The sequence below is a fragment of the Lipophrys pholis genome (genome assembly GCF_963383615.2).
Source record: "Lipophrys pholis genome assembly, chromosome: 12".
NCBI classification, from domain to species: Eukaryota; Metazoa; Chordata; class Actinopteri; order Blenniiformes; family Blenniidae; genus Lipophrys; species Lipophrys pholis.
The window spans coordinates 21,868,657-21,881,685 of NC_137641.1; the positions used below are offsets into that span (position 1 = coordinate 21,868,657).

Below are 13,029 nucleotides of genomic sequence, written 5' to 3' on the forward strand. Positions count from 1 at the left end.
TTGTTCCACTCTATGGCTCTCGGCCTGCTACCACCGACTCCCGGGGACTCTCGCACTCAGTCTGGAGATTTACCACATGGGCAGCTTAATATCTGGATTTTCTGAATGGTGTAGTCGCCTGCCTTGTGTCACATACCTTTTAAAACCCAGCAGTTAAACATTTTTAGACTCCTCATGGAAACGTGTTTGACCGAAAGGTAACTTTACTCTCACTTGCCTCATGCCTATGCTGTCCTTCACAGCTCAGATCCAAAAGCAATTGTTTCCGCAAGCTGCTAGTTTGTCATCTTTTCATGAAATGACAGCTTTGTCTGGAGCTAATGGGGGGATGCACAAGTGAGTGAAACACCTCTCTTGTGCCCCATGAAACGGAAAACATAGCGGGCAACATTGCATATCCACTCATCCCACACGTTATCCTCTCGTGTTGTCACTGCAGCTGTCGTTTCCCATTTAGCGCTTGATCAATCACGGCTTTATGAAAAATGGTTGTCATCATCCCCATGTACAGCTCGAGTCATTAAGAGAAGCCCCGTGGGCTTTTTTTTTTCCATCACCGAAACAAACAAACTGCACATCGTGTTGTCACAGAGACCCATAAGAGGGTTCTATCCACTGATTGCTATTACAGATTACATATAAAACAATGAATCATATGCTACAAAGTGGTCTCCTCCCACATATCAGCAAACACTCAATACATAATGTTCTTTTTGCTTTGTCTACCAAATATTATTTAGATATCTGTTCCCCCCCCCCTTTCAATGGTTATGCGTAGATGAAATGGTAAATAATAACAACTATAATGATAAGAAATGAATTTGTAGTAGTTTTCACAAACATGGTTTGTGAAGTGAACCAATGGTTTTATAACAATAACTTCAATGCCATAGTGCTTTTCACCCTTGTGCAGTCTGTATAGTGCTTTATAGTTAGTTAGTTCCACTCTCAGTAACATCCGCCACTCGAGGTAATCATCCTCCATGTTTCAGTGTGTTGCCCAAATACACTATAGAGCATCTATCTGCTCTATCAACCGACGTGAGAAAACATCTCTGATGATGATCTCGTCCTGATCCTCAAAAACAGAAAGTCGGCGTTAAAAAAAAAAAAAAAAGAAAGTCGGCATTGGTAAGCTTCTACACTTCCCACTATTTGTGAGAGAATTTAAAAAAGTGAGCATTTCTCATTTTGAGAACCAGCACAAATTTCAAACACGCAAGTCGGTATCACCGCTTTCCTTCCAGCACTTCGCCACAGGCTTTCAGACGGAGGAAGGTGTAATCCGACTGAACAATTACTACGTTTTACCCGCTGCCAAAGCAGGAATGAAGCCTATACTGATTTTTATGTTAAACTCAAGAGTCTTCCTAATCCTAACACTCCAATATTATCCTGACAGATTTCAAATGTGGACATTGCCTATATATTAATGACTTTAGCATTTTCCAAGTATGTTTTCTGAAACTCTTTTGAATAAAAGATGAATTTGTGAAACTGCTTCTTACACTTTAAAGCTGTCAGTGGTATCATTCCCCACTGTGTGTGATAATACTGAGAATTGCTGTACACTTGGTTTCTGAGGAATAGAGTGACTTTATTAGAATTCAGTTAGGGAAATCTCAAACCTCGTCTAAACTGCCTCCAGTATCTGTTTCCAGCTCAACGTTATGCTTTGGCAGCGACGGCAAACAGCAAACAGCTATCAGAATAAGAGAGAAACTGAATAAATCTAAAAAGCCTCATGTTTTAACGGAGCAGTCTTCTTCACTAACAGCAGGACATCATGCGACTATATCCATTATACTTCTGAGATTGAATTAGTCACTCACTTAGAAGGTGATTGAACAACAGTAACGAAAAGTTGGCATCTTGCAGTGACTCAGCTTTAAATAATGTGATTTATGCTTTCATTTGTTCAGTTTCTGACTGCCACCGTTTGTCTTAACTGAGTGTGTTGTTGACTGGCAAGTGAGCCATGCGCCAGTATTTATCTTCAGCGTAATTTATGGTTCTAGTTAGCTCAAAATGACACTTTGTTGAGCACAACATGGGGCGTCGAAGCAGGAAAAATTATTTTCAATAATGGTGAAACCTTCTTTCCAGATCACATCACAGTAACTTATGCCACTGAGCTTCACTGAACTTATTGTTTTTAATCTGTTATTATACCATTTCATTTTCTCTGCTCTGATTTTTGAGGCTAAAAGCCTTTAAAAACTACACTGAGCTGAATGAACATTGTGGGACATTTACCCCTCAGAGACCAGGATTCTTTAAAGGTAATATATCATGTATCTCCAAACATGCCAATAAGCATGCAGTGTTAGTCAGGATGATGACGTGTCACTGTTCTTCTGCAGTATCATGTCAAGTTTAACTGCCTGAAGTTGCCATTTGTCACAAAAATAATCATGTTCCAAGTTTCAGTGTTAGTTTACAAGAAAATTTGAGCATTAAACCACTGAAGGCCGAAGCTTTACTTAAAGGTAATTAATGTGATTAATGTAATATTGCTAAACATGTTTATTTTGGTTTCACTACTAAAAAAAGACATGAGGGCTATTTTTCCACAATGGAATACACAAACAACTATAAAAATCTTTAATGATTTTACATATGAATCATTTTATATAAAACATATCAAGGCTTTCCTGATGCTCAACAGACACAATTTGATCTCACCAATAAGACCATCTTGTAACTTGAATAATAAGAATAAAACACAATTGTATTTTACATTTTTTTTACATGTTTCAAAACTTTACAACCCTGTGAGAATTGAATTCTCTTAAAAAAAAACATGAATGGATAGGCATTGGGATGTTTTTTATTTCAACTTTGACAGTTTTTGTATTGTTTTTTTTAAAATGCACAATATCTACTGATTTTAGCGTGCAAGACTAAAAAAAAAAGCATTTGGTTAGTACCTCCAGAATACTCAACTTGATCTATCACTGTCTTCTGAAGGTTTTGTATTTGTCTTCCATAAATAAGAAATACATTAGTCAACATCAGTGTTGTGTAAACAACTGAGGATTTCATCAATAAATTAACTACTTATGAATCCAAACAGAAAACAGAGAATAAAAAAAAATATGCTAGGATTAAAAAATCGAAATTACTGAGGGATGTACATGCATGTGAAACACACGCCAAAGTGACACCGTGCTTACGCAATTATCGACACAATGAATTTGATGACTTCCTCTAAGTTTTTACTCAGACTGAGGGTTTGTCTTTTCTTCAGCACTGAGCTCCACACACAAACATCCTCCCTGCAGAGCCTCCTTGTGGAGAACGTCACCAATTAAGCATCTGGTGGCTTTAAAACACGGTTTTTCTTGGTGGATGCTACTTTTAAGTAAGGAAGTCTTTAGTCAGAAGAAATTACAAGACAAACACCACTATATAGTTCTGTTTACTAAAAAGTGAAAGATTTTGCCGCGTCTTACATTAATAACACCCTACAATAGCGTCTTACCTTTGGGTGATGTAAAATCCTGCAATAAGGAACTCAAACACTGGCGCAGCTCACTTCATGCTGCCAGAACAGTCATATCCACCGGCGGGTGTCTGAAAAATGTTGTGCATCATAAATTCAAGATATCAGGAGAGCAACAACAGACGCGACTCTCAGAAGCCCCGTATGAGAAATGTCAACAGCAGCAGATTTCCAGGCTGCACTCATCCAGGAGGCCAAACGCCGCCGTGTCACAGACGGCGGTTTATTGACTTCACATGCACTCTGGGAAAACATGGACGTGCGTAAACACATCTGCACGCATGCACACAAACACACCCACACATATATAAACACACGCCGAGGAAAGGGAAGAGGAAGGAGACAGAAATTCAGTTCCTGACCTTTTTGGAAATGTCACATCACAGAGTGAATTCTTGAGAGAAAAGCGACGCATCCCACAGGTTCCACGCAGGCAGACTGGCGGGAGGCGCACAAATGAAGATCTTCTGACACTTTCTCATGCACAAGCTGAACCTTTAATCAACCCCCCCAGTGATATCAATAAAATCAATTTCACTGCTTTTCCTCTTAGTGCATGCCTCCATACTGTTGCTCATATTACTCCTGGATTTATGATGCCTGAGAAGCTGTGTGGGCGCTACACATCCAGCTGATAATGAAATCACTATATCAGAACATGTGGTTTGAAACACAGACGGCCGGATGTTTATGTCCCACGTGTCAGAGTAATTTGATCAAACTTTTGCGCGGATTAAATTGTATTCGAGTCATGACAGTGGAGTGGGAGTGGGAGGTGGTGTCGGTTGGGGAAGTAATTTTATTTTCAGGATTTATTGCACTGAAGTGAAGATCTGGGCTGCATGTTGACTGGCAGGAGGGTCCCTTGGACAATTAATTAACTTATTTGCATATTTGTTGTTTTTTTAATTTAGTAGGTCAGCAGTTCTATCAACATTTGTTTATATGCTACTCTTGTGGATTGTAAATGTTGAGTGTTCTGCTCACTTAAGGTTATTCGGTCCGTCTATCCATCTTCAATACCGCTTCATCTGATTTATGACCGCAGGAGTTAGAGTCAATCCCACCTGACTGATGTGAAGGAAGATTTGACTGGTTCATCACGGGGCCAACGCAGAGACACAGACAAGCTCACAGTCACTTTGACGTGACATTTGGAGTCACCAGTTAGTGTGAAGAAACCAGAGTACTCCGGGAGAAATTCACACATGCTCAGGGAGAACATGCAATCCCCATATGGGAAAGCTACCGAGCTTTGACTTTTGAACCGGTGACATTCTCCCTGATGGAGGCGAGAGCAACAACCACACCACAGTCTAAAATTATGTTTCAAACACTTTTTGATATTGAAGTATTTTGAATGTATGGATTTTATCTGGACAAATTGTGTTTGCACTTTTTAAAAGTCTATTTTATGCCTTTTACTTTTTGCTGAAGACCGGGACCTAAAACTGCAATTTCGTTGTGTGTTTGGAAGCATTTCCATAATGGTCATAAAAGGACTGTGATTGTGATTCTGATTAAGCTGAATAAACATAAAGGTCAACGTGTTCATTAGACTACGTGCTTTGGCAGCCATTTCCACACTTTTGACACTTAAACTACAAAAGTTTCATGCATTATTGTGCTGTAATAATTATACGTTAAATAAAAAAATCTGACTTTATGAAATGTTATACAATTTTCAGATGCTGTACTTTAGCTTTTTGTCATTTTTAAAACGATATTATGCCACAAAAAAAACAAATAAAAAATATGTAATTTTTTTTGATATATGTAATAAATGTATGGGGGGGAAAAGTTTGTAATGTATCATTACACCTTTAACACCTGGTAATGTTAATCCGGGGATTAAAAGTGACAGCTGTACCATCATTCTGTTGTACTAATTATAAAAATGAATATTACAATATTGCTTAAATGCTGACAATAGCTATTTCTATCCACTGAAGTACTTTAATTAGGAATACAAAGTGTAGTTTGGTAGAACACAACTCAATTTATGATGCCAGGCAACGTGTTGATTTGTATTCTTCTCAGTAGGTTAAAACCAGTTTTTGTTTAGTGTGATGACTTTCAGCTGCATGCATCTACACCAAACTGCCTCAAATACAGATTTCGTGCTTAATTCAGCCAAAACGCTCCACTGAATCCCTCTTCTACACTGACCATGGCGACCAGAAGTGTCATTAAATGACAAATTAGTTGATACATATTCAAATGCCAAACACAGAGGGGTTGGATTTTAAACTTGGAGTTGTCTATTTTCTTCATGTGTCATTATACTTTCACAGTGTAATGAATGCAAACATTGCAGCGTTTCTCCAGATTCATGTTCAAGCATGCAATTATTGAGGCATTTAGAATTGACGAATAATTGTGATTCCAGTTAAATACCTTTGAAGTTAACGATGCACTGTCACTGGACACTTAAGTCAGGAGGACACACACACACACACACACACACACACACACACACACACACACACACACACACACACACACACACACACACACACACACACACACACACACACACACACACACACACACACACACACACACACACACACCACTTCCAGCCAGTGGCAGCACCAGCAGCTCCCCATGACTGATGAGCCATGCGGGCCTATTTGAAAACCCCCTACATATATCCTGACACTGAAATGTCAGCACGACAGATTAATATGCTTTCTCAATTACTCTACTGGGGCGTCTTTAACCTTAAACACTGCTGCCTATAGGATTATATTCACAGCTGCTGTATTTGTAGCCACAAGCAGGAACGTTCAATAACTGTTTGGTATATTGAAACTGTGCTTTTTTTTTTTTAAACTCCACCATCCATCATCCAATCATCAAATTCAGGGCATATAGTCTACATGCCATTTCAGCCATCTAATAAATTCCCCCTGGCTTCCTCATAATGAACACAGGACAGTGGACTGTGGTCTTGAAATTGCCAGTCTGTCTTCAGCCTCCAATAGTTGCAGCTTGACATTCAGTCATTACTATTTAATGTTTTTTAATAAGAGGACTGACATATAGGTTTAGGGATTAGGGTGTTATCTTGATAGAGTGCATTCCACACTGATAACACAGACAGTTAGGACTCGACTTTCTCATTACCAAAGTAATAATGATAGGAACGCCCCCATCTCTCCTGTCTGGGTCTCTGGCCAAACTGAGTCATACACGGTGCATTGTGAGAAGAAGACACACCGCCTATTGACATATTTGTGCACACCGACGACGAGCATATAATTGTTATTCCCTCTGCACTTAAGGGATTACATGAAAGATATTAATTGCTTGGTTTAATTCCCAGGTTTGCAAAGAAAATGAATGCCAGAATGGAAAGACACTGAATTACACAAGCCAGGTGGGCCCACCAAGCTGTTTTCAGCAGCATTTTCTTCATTATGACAGTGAATAAGTAACTTAATGACTCATGGGGTTTTGCATTGTGCTTAATTGAACCGTTTCCCCTCCATAGAAGACTAAAATTACTCTGCAACATCCTGTGAACTACTTGCAAAAGGGATTATCTTCAGTTCATTTCAACAACACCCCAATGTATTCATAACAAAAATATCTGAAATGTGGGTCTTTAATACATTAGGAGTGTAACAAGAATGTATCAACCATATTCATGCAGTACGCGTGTGATGAACAACCCAGACCATGGCATACACTGGCTCCAGCTCCTGAATTAGTGAATATGAGCTGGCAATAACTGTTAACCTAAACACTGACCTTTGTAGAAATCCAGTCATTCATTCAACCATCCATGCATCCACGCATCCTCCCATGTAGCTTCCTGAAACCAGCTGACACTGCTGGGTAAAATAAAGTACACCCAGGAGAGGTTCTTCACATAAAGACAGATACTCATCCAAGCACATGATCACTCGTACAGCCAAGTTACTCAACATGCTTGTATTTTGACTGTAGAAGGAAGATACTTGAATTAAAAAACAGGGAGAACATGCCTATCTCAACACAAAACATTTCTAGAAGTAATCAGGGCTGAAACAATATTTGTAATGTGACCACTTGTGTTTCCACCATACAAAATTAAAGGTTTATTTTTGATTACTTGCCCAATTCAATTCAATTGAGTAATGTTTAAAGTGTGTGAAATCTGGAGTCCCTCAGGGGAGGCACCAGCCACATTTTAGACACATCTCTCAATGTATTCAGCCCAGATAGTCCGCTCTGCATAAAAAGGATTGATACGCAATCTGTTTATCTCAAACGGAATTTATTTCCAGAGTTGTAAAAATGGATTGTATGAATTTGCTCTATAAGTGAAAGGGTGTATGTATATTTTCTGTAGTTCATTTATAAAATATAGTTTCAACCTTGTAATACCCTACAAATCCACTTGAGGGCACTGTTACCTTTATTTGGAAAGAGGATCCGTGAGATTTCCTCCATCTACATTCACAACAAGCACTATGTCTGCTCATACTTAAAATGAGGAAATACCAAAATATAATTTTCCCTCATGCAATAATCTGTAACCAAACAAAGTCTTTGATCCCTGTAGATGAATTCTTTTTGCTCCTTAGATATATATTGCAGACACTTTCGCCTATAAACAGTATTAAAGTTGGAGGCTGTTCATGACCTCGAGGTTTGCTCATGAATGCAGAGATGGTGACCTCTGGGGATGAGCATGAAAATATTCCCACAATTCAGCAGCAGTAGCCTGCTGTAGCCTGACCAGCTACCCCAACGGGGCAACGGGGAGAGAAGCCGAGAGATGCACAGTAAAAGAGAGAGAGAGAGAGCGATACAAAGACTGAGCCCGGGGCAAAGAGAGAGAGAGAGAGAGAGAGAGAGAGAGAGAGAGAGAGAGAGAGAGAGAGAGAGAGAGAGAGAGAGAGAAAGAGAGTGACATACTGGAGCCAAATCCTCGTCTTTATTGCAGCTCGGGGAAAGACGAGCGCACAGTTTCTCCATCAAAAACAGCAGGACGGCTTCTTGTGTTGATCCTTGTTTTGTAGGAGTGGGATAATTAATCACAATCCAATAGCAAGGAGTGGCATTTAGCGGCAGATATTTAGTTGAAACTGGTGACATTAAAAAAACTACAAAAAAACCAAAAAACAGTCTGCGTCATTTTAACCCAAACTTATACTATATTAGTGGCAAACTTTACCTGCCTGGTGTATCTGCAGCTCTGTCAAGCTATGCAGCAGGATTATGCTGATAACTGGCATTCTTGAGAGGATTTGGCAACATCAGATAAAATTGCATAGTAATCCTAAGGAACACAATGTTCTGATTTGTACATATGGACTGAGAAATAACCAGTATGTCATTCTGACAGGGCCTCCTGACTATTCCTAAATAGCAGAAGTCGCAGTGTGGAGTGTATTTCTTCACAAAATTTGGAGGACTGGTCTGAAACCAGACATTCTGACTGCTGCATTCACGCATTTGTATTGTTATTCTTCTTCCCCTGTGAGTTTCCACATGGTGTGACCCGTCCGTGCAACGCAGCACAAAAGACTACAGTCTGTACCTGAACATCCTCTGATGCACAGATGAAAGTAAAGACACAACGTTGACTCCAGTCTAAATATTGTTCACAGTGTGGTGAGTTTGCCTCCTAAACCCATCTCTCTTCCTCTCTTCTGCAAGTTTAACACACATCAACCAGATGTGAAGAGTCAAAGAGGCGAGAACAAGAAGAAAGAACAGAGAGAGAGAGAGAGAGAGAGAGAGAGAGAGAGAGAGAGAGAGAGAGTTCAGTACCAGTGACGGAAACCTGCAGAGATGTTTTCTGAAGTATTTTGCAGTGTTTTCACTTTTTCCAAGGTACAGAGTAACTAAGGAAAACTTTCCAGAACTCCTAAAAATGCCATGATGTGAAAAGAGTCTCCCCCCCTCTTCCTGGAAGCCACCAGATCTCCTGCTCGTCTTTGAACCCCGCGGCCACCCTCACAAGACAACCAGCACAACGGACATCTCTGTACAACTTTGACTTTCACCCCGTTTCCCTTTGCAGCCCCCCCCCCCCCGCCCCACCCCCATCACTTCCCGTCTGTCCGTCTGCCAGACACTGTCCGTGTGTAGTGTCCAAACTGTGGAGCCACATTTAGACCAGTGGAAGAAATGTGTTGTGTTTTCCTTTCATTTGCTCTCTCAGACTTTCATACTATGTACTTGTTTTCCATCACTGAGAGGGAGCAATGAAAGATGGAAAGAGGGCTTTGGCTGTATTAGTGGTGATTTATAGAAGGCTTAGTTTCTTCGGGTTCGTTGAGTCCTAATTGGAAGTTCCCCGGGATGATCATTCAGCTAATAACATTGTAAACCCATTTTTTTTCCTGTCTGTGTGAGTAAATCTAAACAGTCTGAGACACACAGTAGCAACAAGCCCGACAGAAAAGCTTTTTACAAACACTGACTTCACCGGAGTAACGTAAAAGACCTGTGTATAAACAACCTTATGCAAACTGATGCAGACTCAATTCATCTCAATTAATGGACCATTTGCAGAGGATAGATTTTTTGGTTGAGAATTACGATTTAGATCGCCATTACCAGACTAACCCTTTGCAAAAAGACAAGAACTTGAAGGATGCAGACCGTAAACACCACTTTGTCCTAACAATTTAACATTCTGCCTTTTAAGTGGCACAATATTGTGAAAGAGAAATTAGGCATGTGGAAGTTTATGACATGGCTCTTTGATAAAATAATTTTTCCACCCCTGATATAAAAAGTTCCACCTCTTCACTTTTTGAGTAAACAAGTTTTACTAACATCACATCAGTTGGGTTAACAAGACCTTGGTTCGAAAAACAAAAGGTGAGTAGATTAATTACGCTTGACATCTTACTCCTTTGGGAGATTCACCCCGGAGTTTTAAACTTGAACTCAATATGATATTTTTGGGGGAATAAGTAAAGGGCAATAAATGTCATTGTCGTAGCCTTACTATTAACAACGCATTCGTCCATATTAAACTCATCAAAGGAAACTAATTTTCACCTTTAGGAGTAACACGTTCCTAAAGTTTTCAGATTTTTAAAAGGTCAACTGAAAATGAGACCAACAATGTTCAGGAATGTGATTAACTTTTAGTACCGTGGTAGAATCTCATATTTGCCAACACAGACGCTGCTTATCCAAGACATCATGAATCTTCTACACCCTTAAATAAAATGCTGTGTTTGTGGATTTCTATAAACAACGCTGGCTATGGGACATCTGCCGCAGAGTTTCAGGTTCTTGATAATAAAAGCTCAGCTGAGCACCTGCAACCATTCAGTCAAACACATGATGAACTTAACACTGCACTCTTTTTTAAGCTGGGTGACACAGAAATATGAACGAGAAGCGAAGGATTCTTTTTCCGGAACTTCCCTTTTGTTTCTTCGAGGCCATCAAGCTTTTTGCACAATCAGCCAAAGTTTTTGCGCAACACTTAACGTTTGGACACATTTTCAGTCAATAGGGTGAACGCAAGATTTGTCACATTGTGATTCCAGGAAAAAAGTTGATGTGCATGTTGTCAGTCGAATTCTGTCATCGTGTCTCAAGAAGTCTTCAAACTTCAAATGTGTTCAGCATCGAGAGTGGATAGCATCAAAAACGGCTTCAAAGTGCTCATGTCGGCCACTTTCAAATGCTCCGAGTTGGCTCATATCAAGAAAATCTCCTGTTCAACTTCACCGGTGACGCATTGCGATGTATTCTATTGTGTCAAAGGCACATCAGCATATGAAAAACAGCACATAAAGGAAACTTTAGAGCTATTAATCACATAGTGACATGTTAGATTCTCTGAAATTCTGTGAATATTGAAAAGCTGCACACAAAAAGCAGCAACAGCCTCTTGCTGAATTATCTCTGCAGGAAACCCTTAATCCTCAGCTCATTAGTAAACTGTTAGATAACCAAGAAAGACTAAAGAAAAGAAAAAAAAATCACTCTTAGTCTTTGAAGCACACCAGCATCTTGCTTAACCTTCGACCATGCACACTGTTTTATCAACATGAGAAAATACCACCATCTCCTCAGAAACGTACTTCTGTGTGTCCAGGGGGATCGGGGCTCTAAATGATGTGCGTTTCCTCTGAGAGAAACTCATCTGCATGCTCACCAGGGAAAAGACTACTACAAATAACGTGGCTGTTGCAAACATCCGGAGTTTTCCGCGGGGCTTTAGATGGATCAACTGGTGCCGTTAATGCATTCAGCTACTGTATCTTAACAGCTGTGTCTGTTTCCCCACGGAGCATGTGTGTGTTTCAGATATACTCACATTCTTGCCATTACTGCCTGGGAAAATACTCAAATTTGTCTCTGTAATGAGCGTGACCATGTTTCCATACACTCTTAAAGTGTGTGTGTGTGTGTGTGTGTGTGTGTGTGTGTGTGTGTGTGTGTGTGTGTGTGTGTGTGTGTGTGTGTGTGTGTGTGTGTGTGCATGTTTTTGGCTTCATGAGTGCAAGCCCGAGTGTGTGTGGTCAATAGTTTGAATGAGGACCATCACTAAATGTTTATTAAGGGCAAAAGTGTGGCTCAGTTTCTATTTATGACAATTGAAGGAGAGTATAAGATGTCAAACTTCAGAAATTCACAGTAATATGAGAGTTTTTCTTTTTTCTTCTGCTAAAGTTTGACTGACATTTACAGTGTCACATTTTCCAAATGTCACCCGGTGTTTTTCAGGGCCTCCTGAGCACAGAGAGCATCAATAGAGTGATAATCCCTGTTTTATTGAATACTGTGCACTTGAATTCCCAATGAAATAAAAGCCAATTTGATATTTTTTGGGCAAAAACTCCTACATTGTTGTACATTCACAGGAAAGGTTATGATGTTAAAACAGAAATGAAATGAAATGAAGAACATGGTGAAAAATACATCTTGTCTCCACAGTGCGGTCCTTAGAGGAGACTGGTGTGATTCAGCTGCTGGTTTTCCTACCTGCAATGACCTCGAAAAGAAACTTCCCTCCATCATCGCTGTTGTTTGGATGTTCAGTAACTTTGTTTCCAGGTAAGAAAATGGCTCCCTGTGAAAAGCACAAAGCAAATTCGTCAACATCCAAGCGGCACAATAAATATTTCAAACAGAGAGATTAACCATGATTGAAGCCTCTTTCTAACAGTGTTGTCACGGTGAATTAAAATCTGATATTAAGCACTTTTTGTTTGGCATTTTTATGGGGTGCATGTCATTTTGGAGCCTGCATAGTTGAAACATCAATTCTTTTTCTCATCGCAATATCTATTTCTAAACTACAGTGTGGCGTGCTGTCACTTTCTCCTGCAAACAAATCTTCCCTTGATGAATGGGCTAAATAGTTTTCCTCCAATAAATTCCTTAAGAACGACATTTGTTTGTCGTACCACAACAAAACCCACCAAGTCACAGTGGAAACATGAAAGGAATCCGCATCCTGTCCTGGATTCAAACCTGAACCTTCTTTCTGTGAGGCGATAGTACGAACCACTGCAACACCCAGTTAATTTCACTCGCTTGGCCAAATTGGGACT

At 39.9% G+C, this 13,029-nt stretch overlaps 1 protein-coding gene across 1 annotated transcript in view; it reads right to left on the reverse strand.

The window, feature by feature from the left end:
* Positions 1-13,029, reverse strand: part of arhgap24 (Rho GTPase activating protein 24) — a 66,837-nt gene that overhangs the window by 30,159 nt on the left and 23,649 nt on the right. The window contains exon 3 of the mRNA XM_080477136.1: positions 12,458-12,545. Coding sequence (XP_080333262.1) covers positions 12,458-12,545 — 88 coding nt within the window. The remainder of the gene's footprint in view (positions 1-12,457; positions 12,546-13,029) is intronic.